The sequence below is a fragment of the Sardina pilchardus genome, chromosome 12 (genome assembly GCF_963854185.1).
Source record: "Sardina pilchardus chromosome 12, fSarPil1.1, whole genome shotgun sequence".
Taxonomy (NCBI): domain Eukaryota; kingdom Metazoa; phylum Chordata; class Actinopteri; order Clupeiformes; family Clupeidae; genus Sardina; species Sardina pilchardus.
Genome location: NC_085005.1, coordinates 24,203,158 through 24,216,760, shown reverse-complemented (window position 1 = coordinate 24,216,760; position 13,603 = coordinate 24,203,158). Strand labels below are relative to the sequence as shown.

The 13,603-nt window shown below is 44.1% G+C and overlaps 1 protein-coding gene across 1 annotated transcript; it reads left to right on the top strand.

Annotated features, from left to right (window-relative positions):
- The first annotated feature begins 5,539 nt into the window (after positions 1-5,539).
- Positions 5,540-11,175, top strand: LOC134098058 (cysteine-rich venom protein triflin-like). The gene is made up of 7 exons (XM_062551007.1): positions 5,540-5,688; positions 6,220-6,338; positions 7,651-7,741; positions 9,034-9,176; positions 9,519-9,613; positions 10,179-10,261; positions 10,966-11,175. The coding sequence occupies exons 2-7, from the start codon at positions 6,327-6,329 to the stop codon at positions 11,091-11,093; spliced, it is 552 nt and encodes a 183-aa protein (XP_062406991.1). The 5' UTR covers positions 5,540-5,688; positions 6,220-6,326; the 3' UTR covers positions 11,094-11,175.
- The last annotated feature ends 2,428 nt before the right edge of the window (positions 11,176-13,603 follow it).

Genomic DNA, 13,603 nt, shown 5'->3' with positions numbered 1-13,603 from the left:
TCCCTGGCTCAATGGATCGTGCCTAGACTGCCCCGCCAGCCAAATTACATTTGCTGCCGCTAGGGGCGTCTAGATTTCTAGGCTAGCAGAAGACAGCTCCATCGACCAATATGCATGTCTAATCCCACAAAACTGTAGATTGAACCTAGGAAATGTTTTGGATTTAGACGTTGGTACAGACAGGGGCACCTTCCTTAACCTGGCAAATGTACAGCTGTCCCACACAGCAGGAGTAGCTGCTGTAGTACAAGGACGCTGGATGTAAAAATTGAGCTGACCTACTATCACAACTCTCGCTGAGATCAGGAACCGTGGTAGCACAAAGGGCCAAAAATGACCCATAGGTTAGCACAGTCTTACATGTAGCTTATGAAGCCCATAATGGAACGATGGAGCACAATCAACAGGCGCAATACCTGCAAATTTGATGGAAAAGGCTATGTTAGCAGCACCAGGGACATTTCTAAGCCCAAACACTCCCCGCCCCTGCCACAGAAGAGCACACCAGTGCCACATTAGGGACCTTCCGAAGTCTCACCACTCTCCCCATCCCTGTCACAGGGGAGAACGCCTCAACAGATGAGAGCGAGGGGGAATGAGAGGGAGACATAAGATATCACATCCCAATCACACCACAGAGAGCCCCAGGAGAAGATGAGTTGGAAGAATAACTCAACATTTTTCAAAAGAGGTAACAGAAAAGAGAAAAGTGCCTCAGTGAGCTAGACCAAACAGTTTACTCGCATGACGGTTAGACACCCCAACCGAGAAAAAGGGGAACTACTGTAGACGGCTAAACAAGACGAGAAATGTCAAGTTACACAGACCCCATGCAGTGCCCAAAATCATAGAGAAGGGATTTCGCAAAAAAAGACTCCCATGTCTCACAAGATGAAAAATGCAGCAACTACGCCAACAAGGGAGGGCGTCCCATCCCATAGGGAAAATGTACCCCATCACTGTTAAAAGGTGAGGGGTGTGCTACTCCACTAACATTGCCGGGGCCCCTACCTCCCACTATATTAGGGAATAAATATTTTCTAATATACACAACCCGCAAACAAAGCCTACGGCCACTCCTGTTCTGCTCCACAGAGAGCAGACAAGAGGCCAGGGCATCAAAAACACTACAGAAGGTGAAGATATTAAAGTAAGCGTGACGGGTAACGTTGTGACCTTAGCAAAGACAGGCAGGGTACATCTTTTACTCATACGTTTACAAAATGACTACACTCTCAACACTCACAAACACTAAGCCCAGGTGTCTTGCCCGAGGACAACTTGTCAATCTCAGACACAGGGGAGGGCTCGACCAGCTGGGGCGAGGGGATCCCTCGTTCCCAGCTGGGACTCTGCTACATGGAGAGTATGCTCTGTATGGAATATCTTGTGCCACACTCCACTGGAGAGGTGTAAGAAAACTATGAGGCAGTCAGACTGCTTACTGGCGAAGTAATTACAGACAAGGAAAAGAGAAGTTCCTTTTTTGTTTCACCCCCCTCCCCCCTTTCACAAGTCCTTCAGGCCCAGAGAAGGGTGAGAGGAGGAGAGCTCAAAGCCACATAGATTCTAAAATGCACCCTTGGTTAGGGATTCTGTTAAAAGGCAGCAGAGTCCTTTTTGAGTTTTCTTTGCCTCCCCTGTGTCAACGAGAATGCTGAACTTCTTGCAAGAGGCGCACGCCTACAGAGGAGACCAGGCAGGAAGCTGGTAAGATTGTCCGTTTGAGGACTTACTTTCTAAGACACTGTTAATGGGCAAACACTTACTGCGCAATGCACTGACATACACTGGAGTAGCGAACTCAGCTGTGTATTTAGGAAGGAAGGTCCTATGCACCGATGCGGTCACAAAACCAACCGAACTTTATTTAGCGGGCGTGTTTCTGTAAAGATTAAGGTTCGGGGGCCTTTACAAGGTCCAAATGCACATCACACAAGCAAAGATACGGAAATCTGTTTTTAGTAACTAATGTATGTAAAAATGGAGTACAAATTATCACTTAAATCTGTTATATGCCATGAGTGCTATACAGATTTGTCCTAGAAAATCCCATATTGAATCACTTGACCCTGTCAATAGAATTAGATTAAGTTTGTTGCATGTTTCCGGTGGGATAAGAGAAACTGTTTCCCCCAGCCGTGTTACACAACTTACAATTAGGAACCTAGGACCCCCTTAACCCCAACTATTCACCCTCGTCACAAGGAGGAGAATATTATCTGAATTCCCAATCCCAAATAAGATTGACCAGTTGTCTTCTATACAGTTATATGTGAATCTTTCTGTGACCACGAGGAATAGGTCCCCTTTGTCACTCCATTGACAGGCGACAGCCTTTGTAACAGGAGGAAGACTCATAGAAATCATTGTCACAGATTAGTTTATGCAGTAAATAGCCCAGTCCCACTATAACAAGAGAATCACATAATCACAAGCACGATTGCAGGTAATAGGGTTAACCTGAAATATATATATGGAGAGCCTCCTGTATAATATTTACTTGTTGACCCTGAACTCCTGATTAAGGATTTTGATTCATGTATCAGTCCTTTCGTGCATCCTAAACCCATTGAAAAGGGGCCTTTGCAAAAGACACGACACTGATAAATACTTCCTCTTTGTTCGCAAGCGAGAGCCTCACAGAGTCGGAAAGGGGAAGTACTTAGGCCGCGTTCAGACTGCAGACGAATCTGATTCATATCTGATTCCTTCTCATATCCGATTTTTAGGGCTGACTGTTCACACAGCCTTTAGCAAGTGTCCAAATCGGATATGGCTCTGTTCAGACTGGGTCACATCTCTGACAGATCTGACAGGTTGCTGTAGCAACGAAAACAAACATTTCTACCATCAGGAGGAAATACTTGCTAATTTGGTGATTAAACATAGAACAATACAACTAGGTGAGTGTTCATTGAATGCATGCATACGTGTGCGCATTTGCGCGACAGAAACCGAAACTTCAGTGGCAAGCTCCGCTTCAAACTGTTGGAAGGCTATTTAATTATTTTACGGCATTTAATAGAACAATGTGGATTCTTGCAACTTCCATAGAAACAGAGCAGAGACTGTTAATGCTCTATTTAGCATTGAGTATTGTCAAGTCACGTTTAATATACAGTAACATGGTCAAAAGACATAGCCGTAACGTTGCTCCACAACTCGAAATAGGTGGGCGGTCACGCACGTAAAGTCATGTCACGGACAGTCAAATCCGATCTGAGTGTTGGGAGCTGTTCAGACTGAGACGCATCTGTCCATATCCGATACGAATGCGATATGAAACTACCTCCTGATGTGGTTTGCAAAAATCGGATTTCATGTGACCTGTCACTGTTCAGACTTCAAAAGTGACATCCGATACAAATCTGAATGGGCTAAAAAATCGGATTTTGGCTGGCAGTCTGAACACAGCCTAAGTCTTTAGCAAGGTGAAGATCTCGCCTGGTCTAACGACGGTGGCACCCACACCCCCCTCTTAGCAAAGTGAGAGCCTCACAGAGTCTAAAAGGATACATGCACACACCCTGAGTAGCGATCTCAGCTGTGATTATAGGAGCCCTGTAATCATCAGAAGGATACAAAACGCAACACCACGCCTCCGGCTGCGTGTATTGATTACGCTGCTCGTTTCACAGGTGAAAATGACTACAAACAGAGCCGGCATCCAACCACATATGTTAGACCCTGGTGCTAGGGTTGGTCTATGCAAATTCCCTTAGTATTACATCAGAATAAGGGAGCAATCCAAATGGCTCACAGCAGCTACTATTCTTGACACCAAAGTCTTTCTACTGATCACAGGGCTGGAAACCATAATTAAACTAACAAGGACCAGGTGAGGGGCGGAGACACAGGCACAGGAAACACATGGCCAAACAAACAAAGGAACACATGGCACAGGACACACGAAGCAACAAAGAACACACTACAAACTAAAAGTCCCAAAACCCACACACTACAAACTAAGGCTGTGTCCAGAAGTCAAGCGTGCACGCTGGATAGTACCTTCTTTCCAGTAGCGTCTTAGTTAGCTTGCTCCTCAGTATGCGTCCCTACCTACATTTGGACAGCACTAACTAGTTGGCGTCACCTGACTCGGGGAAGGGGGTGTGTTGACGATTTGCATGACGTTTGGAGCTTGACCTGCGCTGCGCAATGGATTATGGGATACCTGAGGGCAAAAAAGATGCATCGATGCACGCTTGGAAATCACGCCTATCTATTCTGACGTAACTTCCGGAAAATGCACACTGCCCAGCATGCGTACTGATGTTTCAGACACAGCCTAAAACCCAAAACCCAAACCGTGACACAAACTACATTATGCAAGTATGAACATAGAGAATAGGGAACTCGTGAAATAGGCACACAGATAGAGAGAGCCTCTCAGTCAGTCTCCACTTGTTAGCCCCAATCCCCAGATGAAGGAATTTGATACAGATAGAGGCAGCCCTCTCAGTTGGGTCAACCCTTTTCTTGCATGCTACATTTGGCCATTACACACAGGTGAGCTCACCTGACAACACGTGAGTCTAACTGATCCCTTGATGGCGTTGCTAAGGTATAAGTACTGTCAGAGGTCCTACACAGCATATCTCTGTGTCTCCTCTGCTCTCTCAGGTAGTTTGTTACAGATCCAGTTACAGAGCTACTGCCTCCACGTGAGTCATCTCGTTCGCTGGAATCTACAGAAACACACACCCAAAAACTGCCCAAGGACTTTCTACATTCATTATCAATGGGAATATGGTCATATGGTGTCTGGATGTAAGGTAAACAACAGATATGACCATGTGCCATGCCATACCAAGAACATGCATGCAAGGCCATAGTGTCACCTGTTAATGTGGGGGCGTATGCATACCTGTTCCTGGTCCGTTATATAGGACAGGTGTGTTGGGTGCCACAGGGACTGTTACCATGATGCCACGGATCACCTTCTCCCTGCTGTTTCTCGTGCTCCTGAGCACCTCTGTGACCCGGGCAGAGGAGGAGGACCAGGTGAGTTCACCTGGAAGTCTGTTTTTTAATGAGAACCAACTTATCTTAGAGATATTATTTAGCCTAGATATTATTAAAGGGAGGGTAGAAGATCCTGGAAAACAATTCCAGCAAAGCTGCATTTTGAAAATGCACAGGTCAAAAGTCCCAACTCCTTTCTTCAGACTTCCCCTGAAGTCACGCCTCCAGAGTACAGGAACGTGCAATGCTTGTTCACGAGCGGGAGGAAGGAGCAGATTGCAATTTGATAGATGCATCAGAATCCAATCATCGTTAACAGTCCATTCAGTTTGATTGGATAGTATTTTTCCTGGATTGTTCGTTCTAGAGGCTACTGAAACGTTTTATTTTTGTGTCAAAACTTTTAATTAATTGGTAGCAATGGGGGTGTGAAGAGTATTTCAAGCAATATGTTAAAAAGAGAGCACCAGTGAGCATGCTCCAAACATCTCCTAGCCCACCTTTAAGTAAGTGAATTAGCAATCAGCAGTAATTAGCAATCATACTAGTCAACCCAATCTAGATTCACAGGGGAAATTTCTGTGTACAATTTGTTGGTTGGAATCTGTGTATTAACTGATGGATGACCAGCAACCAGATGGTAGTGTATGTTATGAAGTTCGTTAACTTTTTCTGCTCTTTTTCTCCTGCTGGAAATGGAACTGTGATGGCTGAAGCCTAGTGAGTATCTTTAACATTCCTCATAGTGTGCTATTTTTTTTGCTTGAAATCATTTTGTTTGCATAGACTTACGCCATAATGGCTTACATAGCAGTACATGTAGATGAAGTCACAGCCCTTTAACAACTGCAGGTAAACAGTAGTCCCTCAGACTCACAAACACTTGAGGCTCATGAATAGTGTCCTCTTTATAACAGCAAATACCAAAATTCATACCCATAGAGAATTCATAGCAGCTCTATCTACAGATGTAAAACACACTGGTACAAAAACCCACCAATTGCAACGCAGAGCCAAATGAATAAATAGTTTGGTGAAGAAGTTAAATAAGCCATTTAAATATGCACACGTCTACCCTGGCATATCACAATCCATAACATTCCATAAATCACACATGACATAATATCTTATGTTAGTATACACACATCTCAGCCCTGTTTGCACACCTTTCTTGTGCATAGCAGCATTTATAAATGAGGCCCCAGGTCATTTGGTAGCAAATGAATATTGTGTGTTTGATACTTTGATGAGATGCGGAAGATGCGGACGAGCTCTCCAGGGCCACGTCTGCAGAGCAGGCGGAGGTGGTCAACAAACACAACGAGCTGAGGAGAGGAGTGCGACCCACCGCCAGCAACATGCTCAAGATGGTACAAATGATTGTGTCATCGCTGTAACCTCTCCCTTTCTTTTCTTACTTTCCATTTACATTTGTTCTACTCCTCCTCCTCTTCCTTTCATCTCTGTCTGTTACTCACCCTGACAATTCGATAGGTGGTGTGTGTTTGTGTGCATACTGTATGTGTGTGTGTGTGTGTGTGTGTGTGTGTGTGTGTGTGTGTGCATGTATGTGTGTGTGTGTGTGTGTGTGCGTGTGTGTGTGTGTGTGTGTGTGTGTGCGTACTGTATGTGTGTGTGTGTGTGTGTGTGTGTGCGTACTGTATGTGTGTGCATGTGTGTGTGTATGCGTATGTCTGTGTGTGTGTGCGTATGTGTGTGTGTGTGGGGGTGGGTGGAGTATGTGACAGATGGTTTGAGTATTAATACATGTATGTCACCAAATGCTCACCTCTTCCCCTGCCAGAGATAAGTGTGGAAGAGGAGAGCATTTTCCATTTTGGAGTGGTGCGATTGGCTTTCCATGTCATCTGACATGTTCTCTTTCCCACAATGCCTTTTTAATGTAGTGCTTATCCACCACTTCACTGTTCACGTCACAAGAAAAATGTGCACGCATATTGGTCGTCAGAAAGCTTTCCACCCCATGGAATTGTGTGTGTGTGTGTGTAAATTGACTGACAAGACAAATCATTGCTTGTACTACTACTACTACGCTGCACACACGCTTGGCTTGTCAACCAGATGGCCGTATACGGTGGGCCAATGAATCTCTGGCCACTTGCTAACGTCGTCTACCCATTCTGTTATCAGCTCAGGATCAGGCAGGGAATCACCATTAGCTAAAACTAATTTATTAAGGTACGATTCGTGGTCCTGGGGTGACGATGACGGCGCATACCTTGACAGCTCAACATGCCAGTCTATTAGCCATGCCATTTTTTTTTTGACTCTGTGTGCACCCAACCTATAGGCTCTGGATGATTACAAACATTGACAGGGTCTATAGAACTTAACTGTGTCAAAGTGAGGCTGGGAGGTTTGATAAAAAATGGCCTGACTCAAAAGTAACATCCAGATGGCCACGTAGCAGAAGCAGAGCGTTTGCAGAGCGTAAGCTGAAACTATTAACTTCCACTACAATCAGCGGAAGAAGTGTGTGTGGTGGTGGTCTGTAAATAGACCTGCCACTTCTGTCCTGTACTGTCCAGAGGTCGACAGTAACTAAGGGCATTTACTTCATTACTGTGCTTAAGTATGATTTTTGAGTATCTGTACTCTACTTGAGTATTTATGTTTTTGGAAACTTGTGACTTTTACTCCACTGCACTTTGTCTGTCACAGAGGTGGAACTCAGAGGCTGGTGCCAATGCTCAGAGGTGGGCCAAAACCTGCTCCATGAAGCACAGCAGTCCCAGCCAGAGGAAGATCAGCAGTATGGGACACACACACACACACATTCACACACACACACACACACACACACACACACACACACACACACACACACACACACACATTCACAATAACACACACACACACACACACACACACACACACACACACACACACACATTCACAATAACACACACACACACACACACACACACACACACACACACACACACACACTCACAATAATACACACACATGAAGCACAGCCATCCACACACACACACACACACACACACACACACACACACACACACACACACACACACACACACACACACACACACACATTCACACACACTCACACACACACACACACACACACACACATTCACAATAACACACACACACACACACACACACACTCACAATAATACACACACATGAAGCACAGCCATCCACACACACACACACACACACACACACACACATTCACACACACTCACACACACTCACACACACACACACACACATTCACAATAACACACACACACACACACACACACACACACACACACACACACACACTCACAATAATACACACACATGAAGCACAGCCATCCACACACACACACACACACACACACACACACATGAAGCACAGCCATCCCAGACAGAGAGAAATCAGCAGTATGGGACACATACACATACAAACACATTCACAATAACACACACACACACACACACACACACACACAAGAAGCACAGCAGTCCCAGCCAGAGGGAGATCAGCAGTATGGAGCACACATACACACTGTAAAAAAGATGATCACACTCCACATGATATGTTTTGAGTTAAGTTATACTGTATACTGTACTAAACTGTGGTATCACCGCCCAGTCCTGCACATTAAGTCAATTTGTCTCCATCTCCTACTCCATCCCCTACTTTTGTGTATGTAAATAGTGCATAGTGTTTGTTAGTTTTAGTGAATATGTGTGTGTGTGTGTGTGTGTGTGTGTGTGTGTGCGTGTGTGTGTGTGGCGGGGTGGGGGGGGGTAACTTGTGAGTGTGTGTGGGGAGGTAATGGTGAGTGTTTGTGTGTGTGTGTGTGTGTGTGTGTGTGTGTCTGAGGTCTGAGACCCACAGAGAGGGTACAGTGTGTTACATCATGGAAATTGTTTGGTGCCGAGCCTGTTGACGGTCCACTTTCTCTTTATGATTTTGATGTCCATCTCTGTCTAAATGCACGTCTCCTGACTGTCCTTTGTCCTTTTCCTTCTCCATCTGCCGGCCCTCTCCGTTCTCGCTGCCTCTCTGACGGGGGCTCACAGCCAGTGGTTGTGGTGAGAACTTGTACATGTCCAGCTATAAGAACTCCTGGAGCAACGCTATCCAGTCCTGGTACGACGAGGTGAAGGACTTCAAGTACGGTGTCGGATCCATCAATGGCCGCGTCGTGGGACATTACACCCAGGTTCAAAGACACACACACACACACACACTCGCATGTTTCTACAGACACAGGCTAAGGCACACACACACACACACACACACACACACACACACACACACACCACACACTCCATTACATAACTTTTATCAGACAGGAAGGAAAGCTTCTCCTAGCCTTATCAGGATACGTCACCACTACTGTTGCTATCAGTCCCTGAGGAACAAATTCATCCGAGCCACCATTGCCACAGCAACACCTCACTTCCCGTCTTCCCTCTCCTCCCTTCTCTCTATCCATCCCTCTCTCCTTCTTTCTCTCCTTCCTTCTCTCCATCTATCCCCCTCTCCTTTTTTCTTCCCTCAGATTGTGTGGAACAGGTCAGACCAGCTAGGCTGTGCCATGGCTTACTGCCCAAACTCCAAGTACAAGTACTTCTACGTCTGCCATTACTGCCCACCGTGAGTACTGCCTACTGCCCACTGCCATTACAGCCCACTTTGACTGCTCTCTCACCTCATTGGTTATGATTATGTTTTGGCAGTCGTGTCGTTTGGAGTAGTGTCATTGGTATCACTTTATTGAGTTATGGTGATGTCTATCTAAATAGAAAAACTATTTCATTTTTTATTTAGATTCTTCCTTGAGTCTATTTATATATCCATATTAATTCCCTAATTTCCTTCCATTTGTATGCAGTTATGTGATTAATGTTACTTTTATTCAAAAAGTGCATTCTCATTCATGCATTCTTTATCCTTAACGGGCATTTTTTTTTATATGTACAAATAATGTTAGATAGAGATTTTATTTAAATATTGTCATTGCATTTTAAAATGCAACACAGTTTGGCAGCCTTTAGCTGCTTATGATAGTAGAGTAAGTATTTCTAGATATCAATAAATGAATTGAATTCAAATATATTAGCAAAAACATTGCACTAATATTTTAGTAACAGTTATGAAGTCAGCAGCTTCTTCACAGCCTAAGGGGAAATGACGTGTCATGTCTTATGTTTGCCTCTAGGGGGAACTATCAGATGACCCACCCATACAAGTCTGGCCCTTCCTGTGGGGACTGTCCAAATGACTGTGAGAACAAGCTGTGCAGTAAGTCTCAGTCCTGAGGAACATGGATGTTGACTATTCATGAGACAGCCCCCTCTCAGACATCTGTCATCCTATTCATACTGTATACCCCAGACTGCTAGTGTGTGTGTCTCTCTCTCTCTCTCTCTCTCTCTCTCTCTCTCTCTCTCTCTCTCTCTCTCTCTCTCTCTCTCTCTCTCTCCTCATCTATCTCTTACACACACACAGATTTGTGTTTTCTCACTCTGTACCTTTTCTGCTCTTGATCCCTTTCTCCCTTTTTTATCCTTGCCAAATGTCTCCTGCTCACTTTTGATCTTGGATCTTTTACTTTCTTTTCTCTTTTTTCTTTCCTGTCTTTGCATTCATTCTGTCCTTTAGTGACTACATCTCCCCACATGCCCACAACCCCTGTTTCTGATCGATATTGAGCTCTAATTGAGGTGATGGGCAAAGTGCAAAGTAACCTGCTGAACAAAGTCTCTCGTGCTTGAACTAAAGCTATCATGTGAGAACTGATCCACCAGTATTTGTGCTGCCTTAGGATCTTACTTGTCGTGTTAAACTGGCAAATAGATTTAGACTCATTATTAAATCAGCTTTAGACATGAGATGTTCTTTGCCTGCCATCTAAATTAGGGCCTGTAAGAGACTACACCTGCCTTCTCCCCTGCCATCTCCCCACCTTCTGACACATTCTCTGTCTCCCTCTCTTCCACCTGTAGCCAACCCCTGTCCCTATGTGGACCAGTACAGCAACTGCCCAGAGCTGAAACAACAATGGGGTTGTGGCAACAAAGATGTGGCTTCCTGGTGCCCCGCCTCCTGCAAATGCACCAATCACATTGTCTGAGCATCCTTCCTTCCCCCGATTGCCAGTCAACCTAAAAGCTGCAACATGCTTGTCCAATTAGCAAAGTAATAAAGCTGATCACCTGAGCATCATGGTGTCCTTTGGTGTCTTCATTTTCTAGGTAAACGCTCTCACAGTGATTTAAAGGTGTTACTATGCAGGTTCAGGTATTTTTGGCGACTGTAGAGCACCCCCTAGATTTGCGCTATATTTTACTCTGTCATTGTAAATAGCCTTCTTCCTGGACTTGTTCCTCCTGTACATAATGAAAAACTCTCTCCAAAGAGCTAAATCTGCTGACAAGCAAATGTTTCACGATTCTCGCGAGATCTCTTCAGGCTGTTCTTGAAGTCACATGGCTGGCTCTCTCATTAGCGCCTTGCTAAGTCTATGCTGTATGGCTATGCTAGGTCAACGATTAAGTTTGTTTACTATCAAATTGGCTTTGTAAAGGTTATATAAGGTGAAAAACATTACATTGACATGGACATTAATATTCAGATTTTAACCCAATTAAGGCTGGCTTTACACGACAACGCTCCCGGGTGAAACCGACAAAATATTTTATCAGATGTGCCTTTCGTTTAGACGGCGACAGCGTTTTTGGGGCTTAAAAACGCAAAAAAATGAACCCACCCTCCAGAGTGGAAATCTTAAAAACGCTCTACCGTCGCGTTCCCGTCTAAAGGGTTGACAACGCAAAAGTGTGCTCTGAGCTGCTCACGCTGGCTATCCTCGCATACGCGTTGACGTCATATACATGTGTAGTACAGCCAAAAAATAACAAACATGTCAATTATTTCCATCAGTCAGACATTCAAGTGGCCTTAGCTGCTTTGATAGCTATTCAGGAGTCCTTTCAGCAAATAAGCAGAGTAATTAGGCTACTGATATATCAGAACAGAGAAGGCGAATTAAATACTTGTGATCCAACGTCGTTTGCAACAATAGCTCGACCTCCTCGTCTGTCCAGACAAAGTTTTCTGTCTTGCCTCGGTTCTTAGCCATGCTTTGGTTTTTGACGGTGGGCTATTTTCTTTTAAGTCTTATGGCTATTTCGCGCTACTAAGGAGAAAAGTAGAAGGAAGTTTCAACTTATGCGCGCGCTCTTGGTGTTGTTGTTTGGCAGTGCTCCACAGTATCACCTAGCCACCTGGCATGCATACTACATCAAATTTCACACACTTTTGCGTCACCGTGTGCATGCAGATTTCCACCCTAAGACGCTCGTCTAAACGCGAAATAAAAAGTGGGAACGCAACGCCACTTTTGCGGATTGTGTTCAGATCGTTGTCGTGTAAAGCTAGCCTAAGACAATATTCTGAATAAAACGCCTTGTGAATAGCATTTTCTGATTGCCTTAACCCACATAAGGTCATAATCGGAATAAGCAATAATCAAATTAAGAAGTGGAGTATTCCAATCTTATTTGCATTAATTATTTTGCAGAAACTTTAACAGAATCAAGCATCTTTACATTATGAGAAAGTACAGTCATTTCCTGCATATAAGCCGCATTGTCTATAAGCCACAAGGCAGTGTTTAATGCAAGTTAAAAGAAACACAACCATATTAACACCATACTAACTGCCGCGGCTAATACAGTATCTACAGTAGGGGAACAATAATATGTTTTAATGTACATGTGTAAATAGCATTCATATAGCACACTTACAAACTAAATAAACAAAATGTTTTTCAAGGTCTGGCTTAAACTCTTACAGAAACATGGACATTTTCATCTACATAAAGAGCACAGAAATGCGTTTCTTTTGACATTTATTTGATCTACTGTATGTCTACTTTACAAAACATACAACACATGCATCCCTTGTTGATTTTTTATGACATGGTTGTTCAGCAATTCAGCTTTGTTCAAAAGGACAAAGAAAGTCCAGGAATTCTTTCCTACCGTACACTACACTCTCATTCCCAGAGTAAATTCTAGAGAATCAAGTCAGGAAGTACCTGGGGCCTCAGGATGCTAGTCGAATCCCTCCCTGATGAGGAAAAATGTCATTCTGTTTTCTGTTTCACTTAGCATTCATAATATACCTGCATTTACACAATGGATAACAGGACAACAGACACAAAAGTCTGTGGGGGACTCCCTTGATTAAAAACACACCCTGTCTTTAAGACTTACTGCAAGCGATAAAGATCTATATACTTCCCACCTACCTACCCACCCACCCACACACACACACACACACACACACACACACACACATGGATTGCCATAACTGTGGCTTTAAACTTACTAATGTGTGATAATATTTGATGTGGCTATTAGTTGGTAACATTTATTTCCATAAATACTGATATGAAACAGCAATACCAAACAACTAGAGGTAAAAAAAAAACAAGCAAACACAACTACTTTGATATATCTACTCTCTGCAGGCTCAGTTGATACTCTCCCACCCCCCATAATGCCCTCCAGACCCACTTGTTTGACCCAGTGACCCTTCTCTTTGGTCAGATCCCCCCTCCCCCGTCCCCAAAGCATG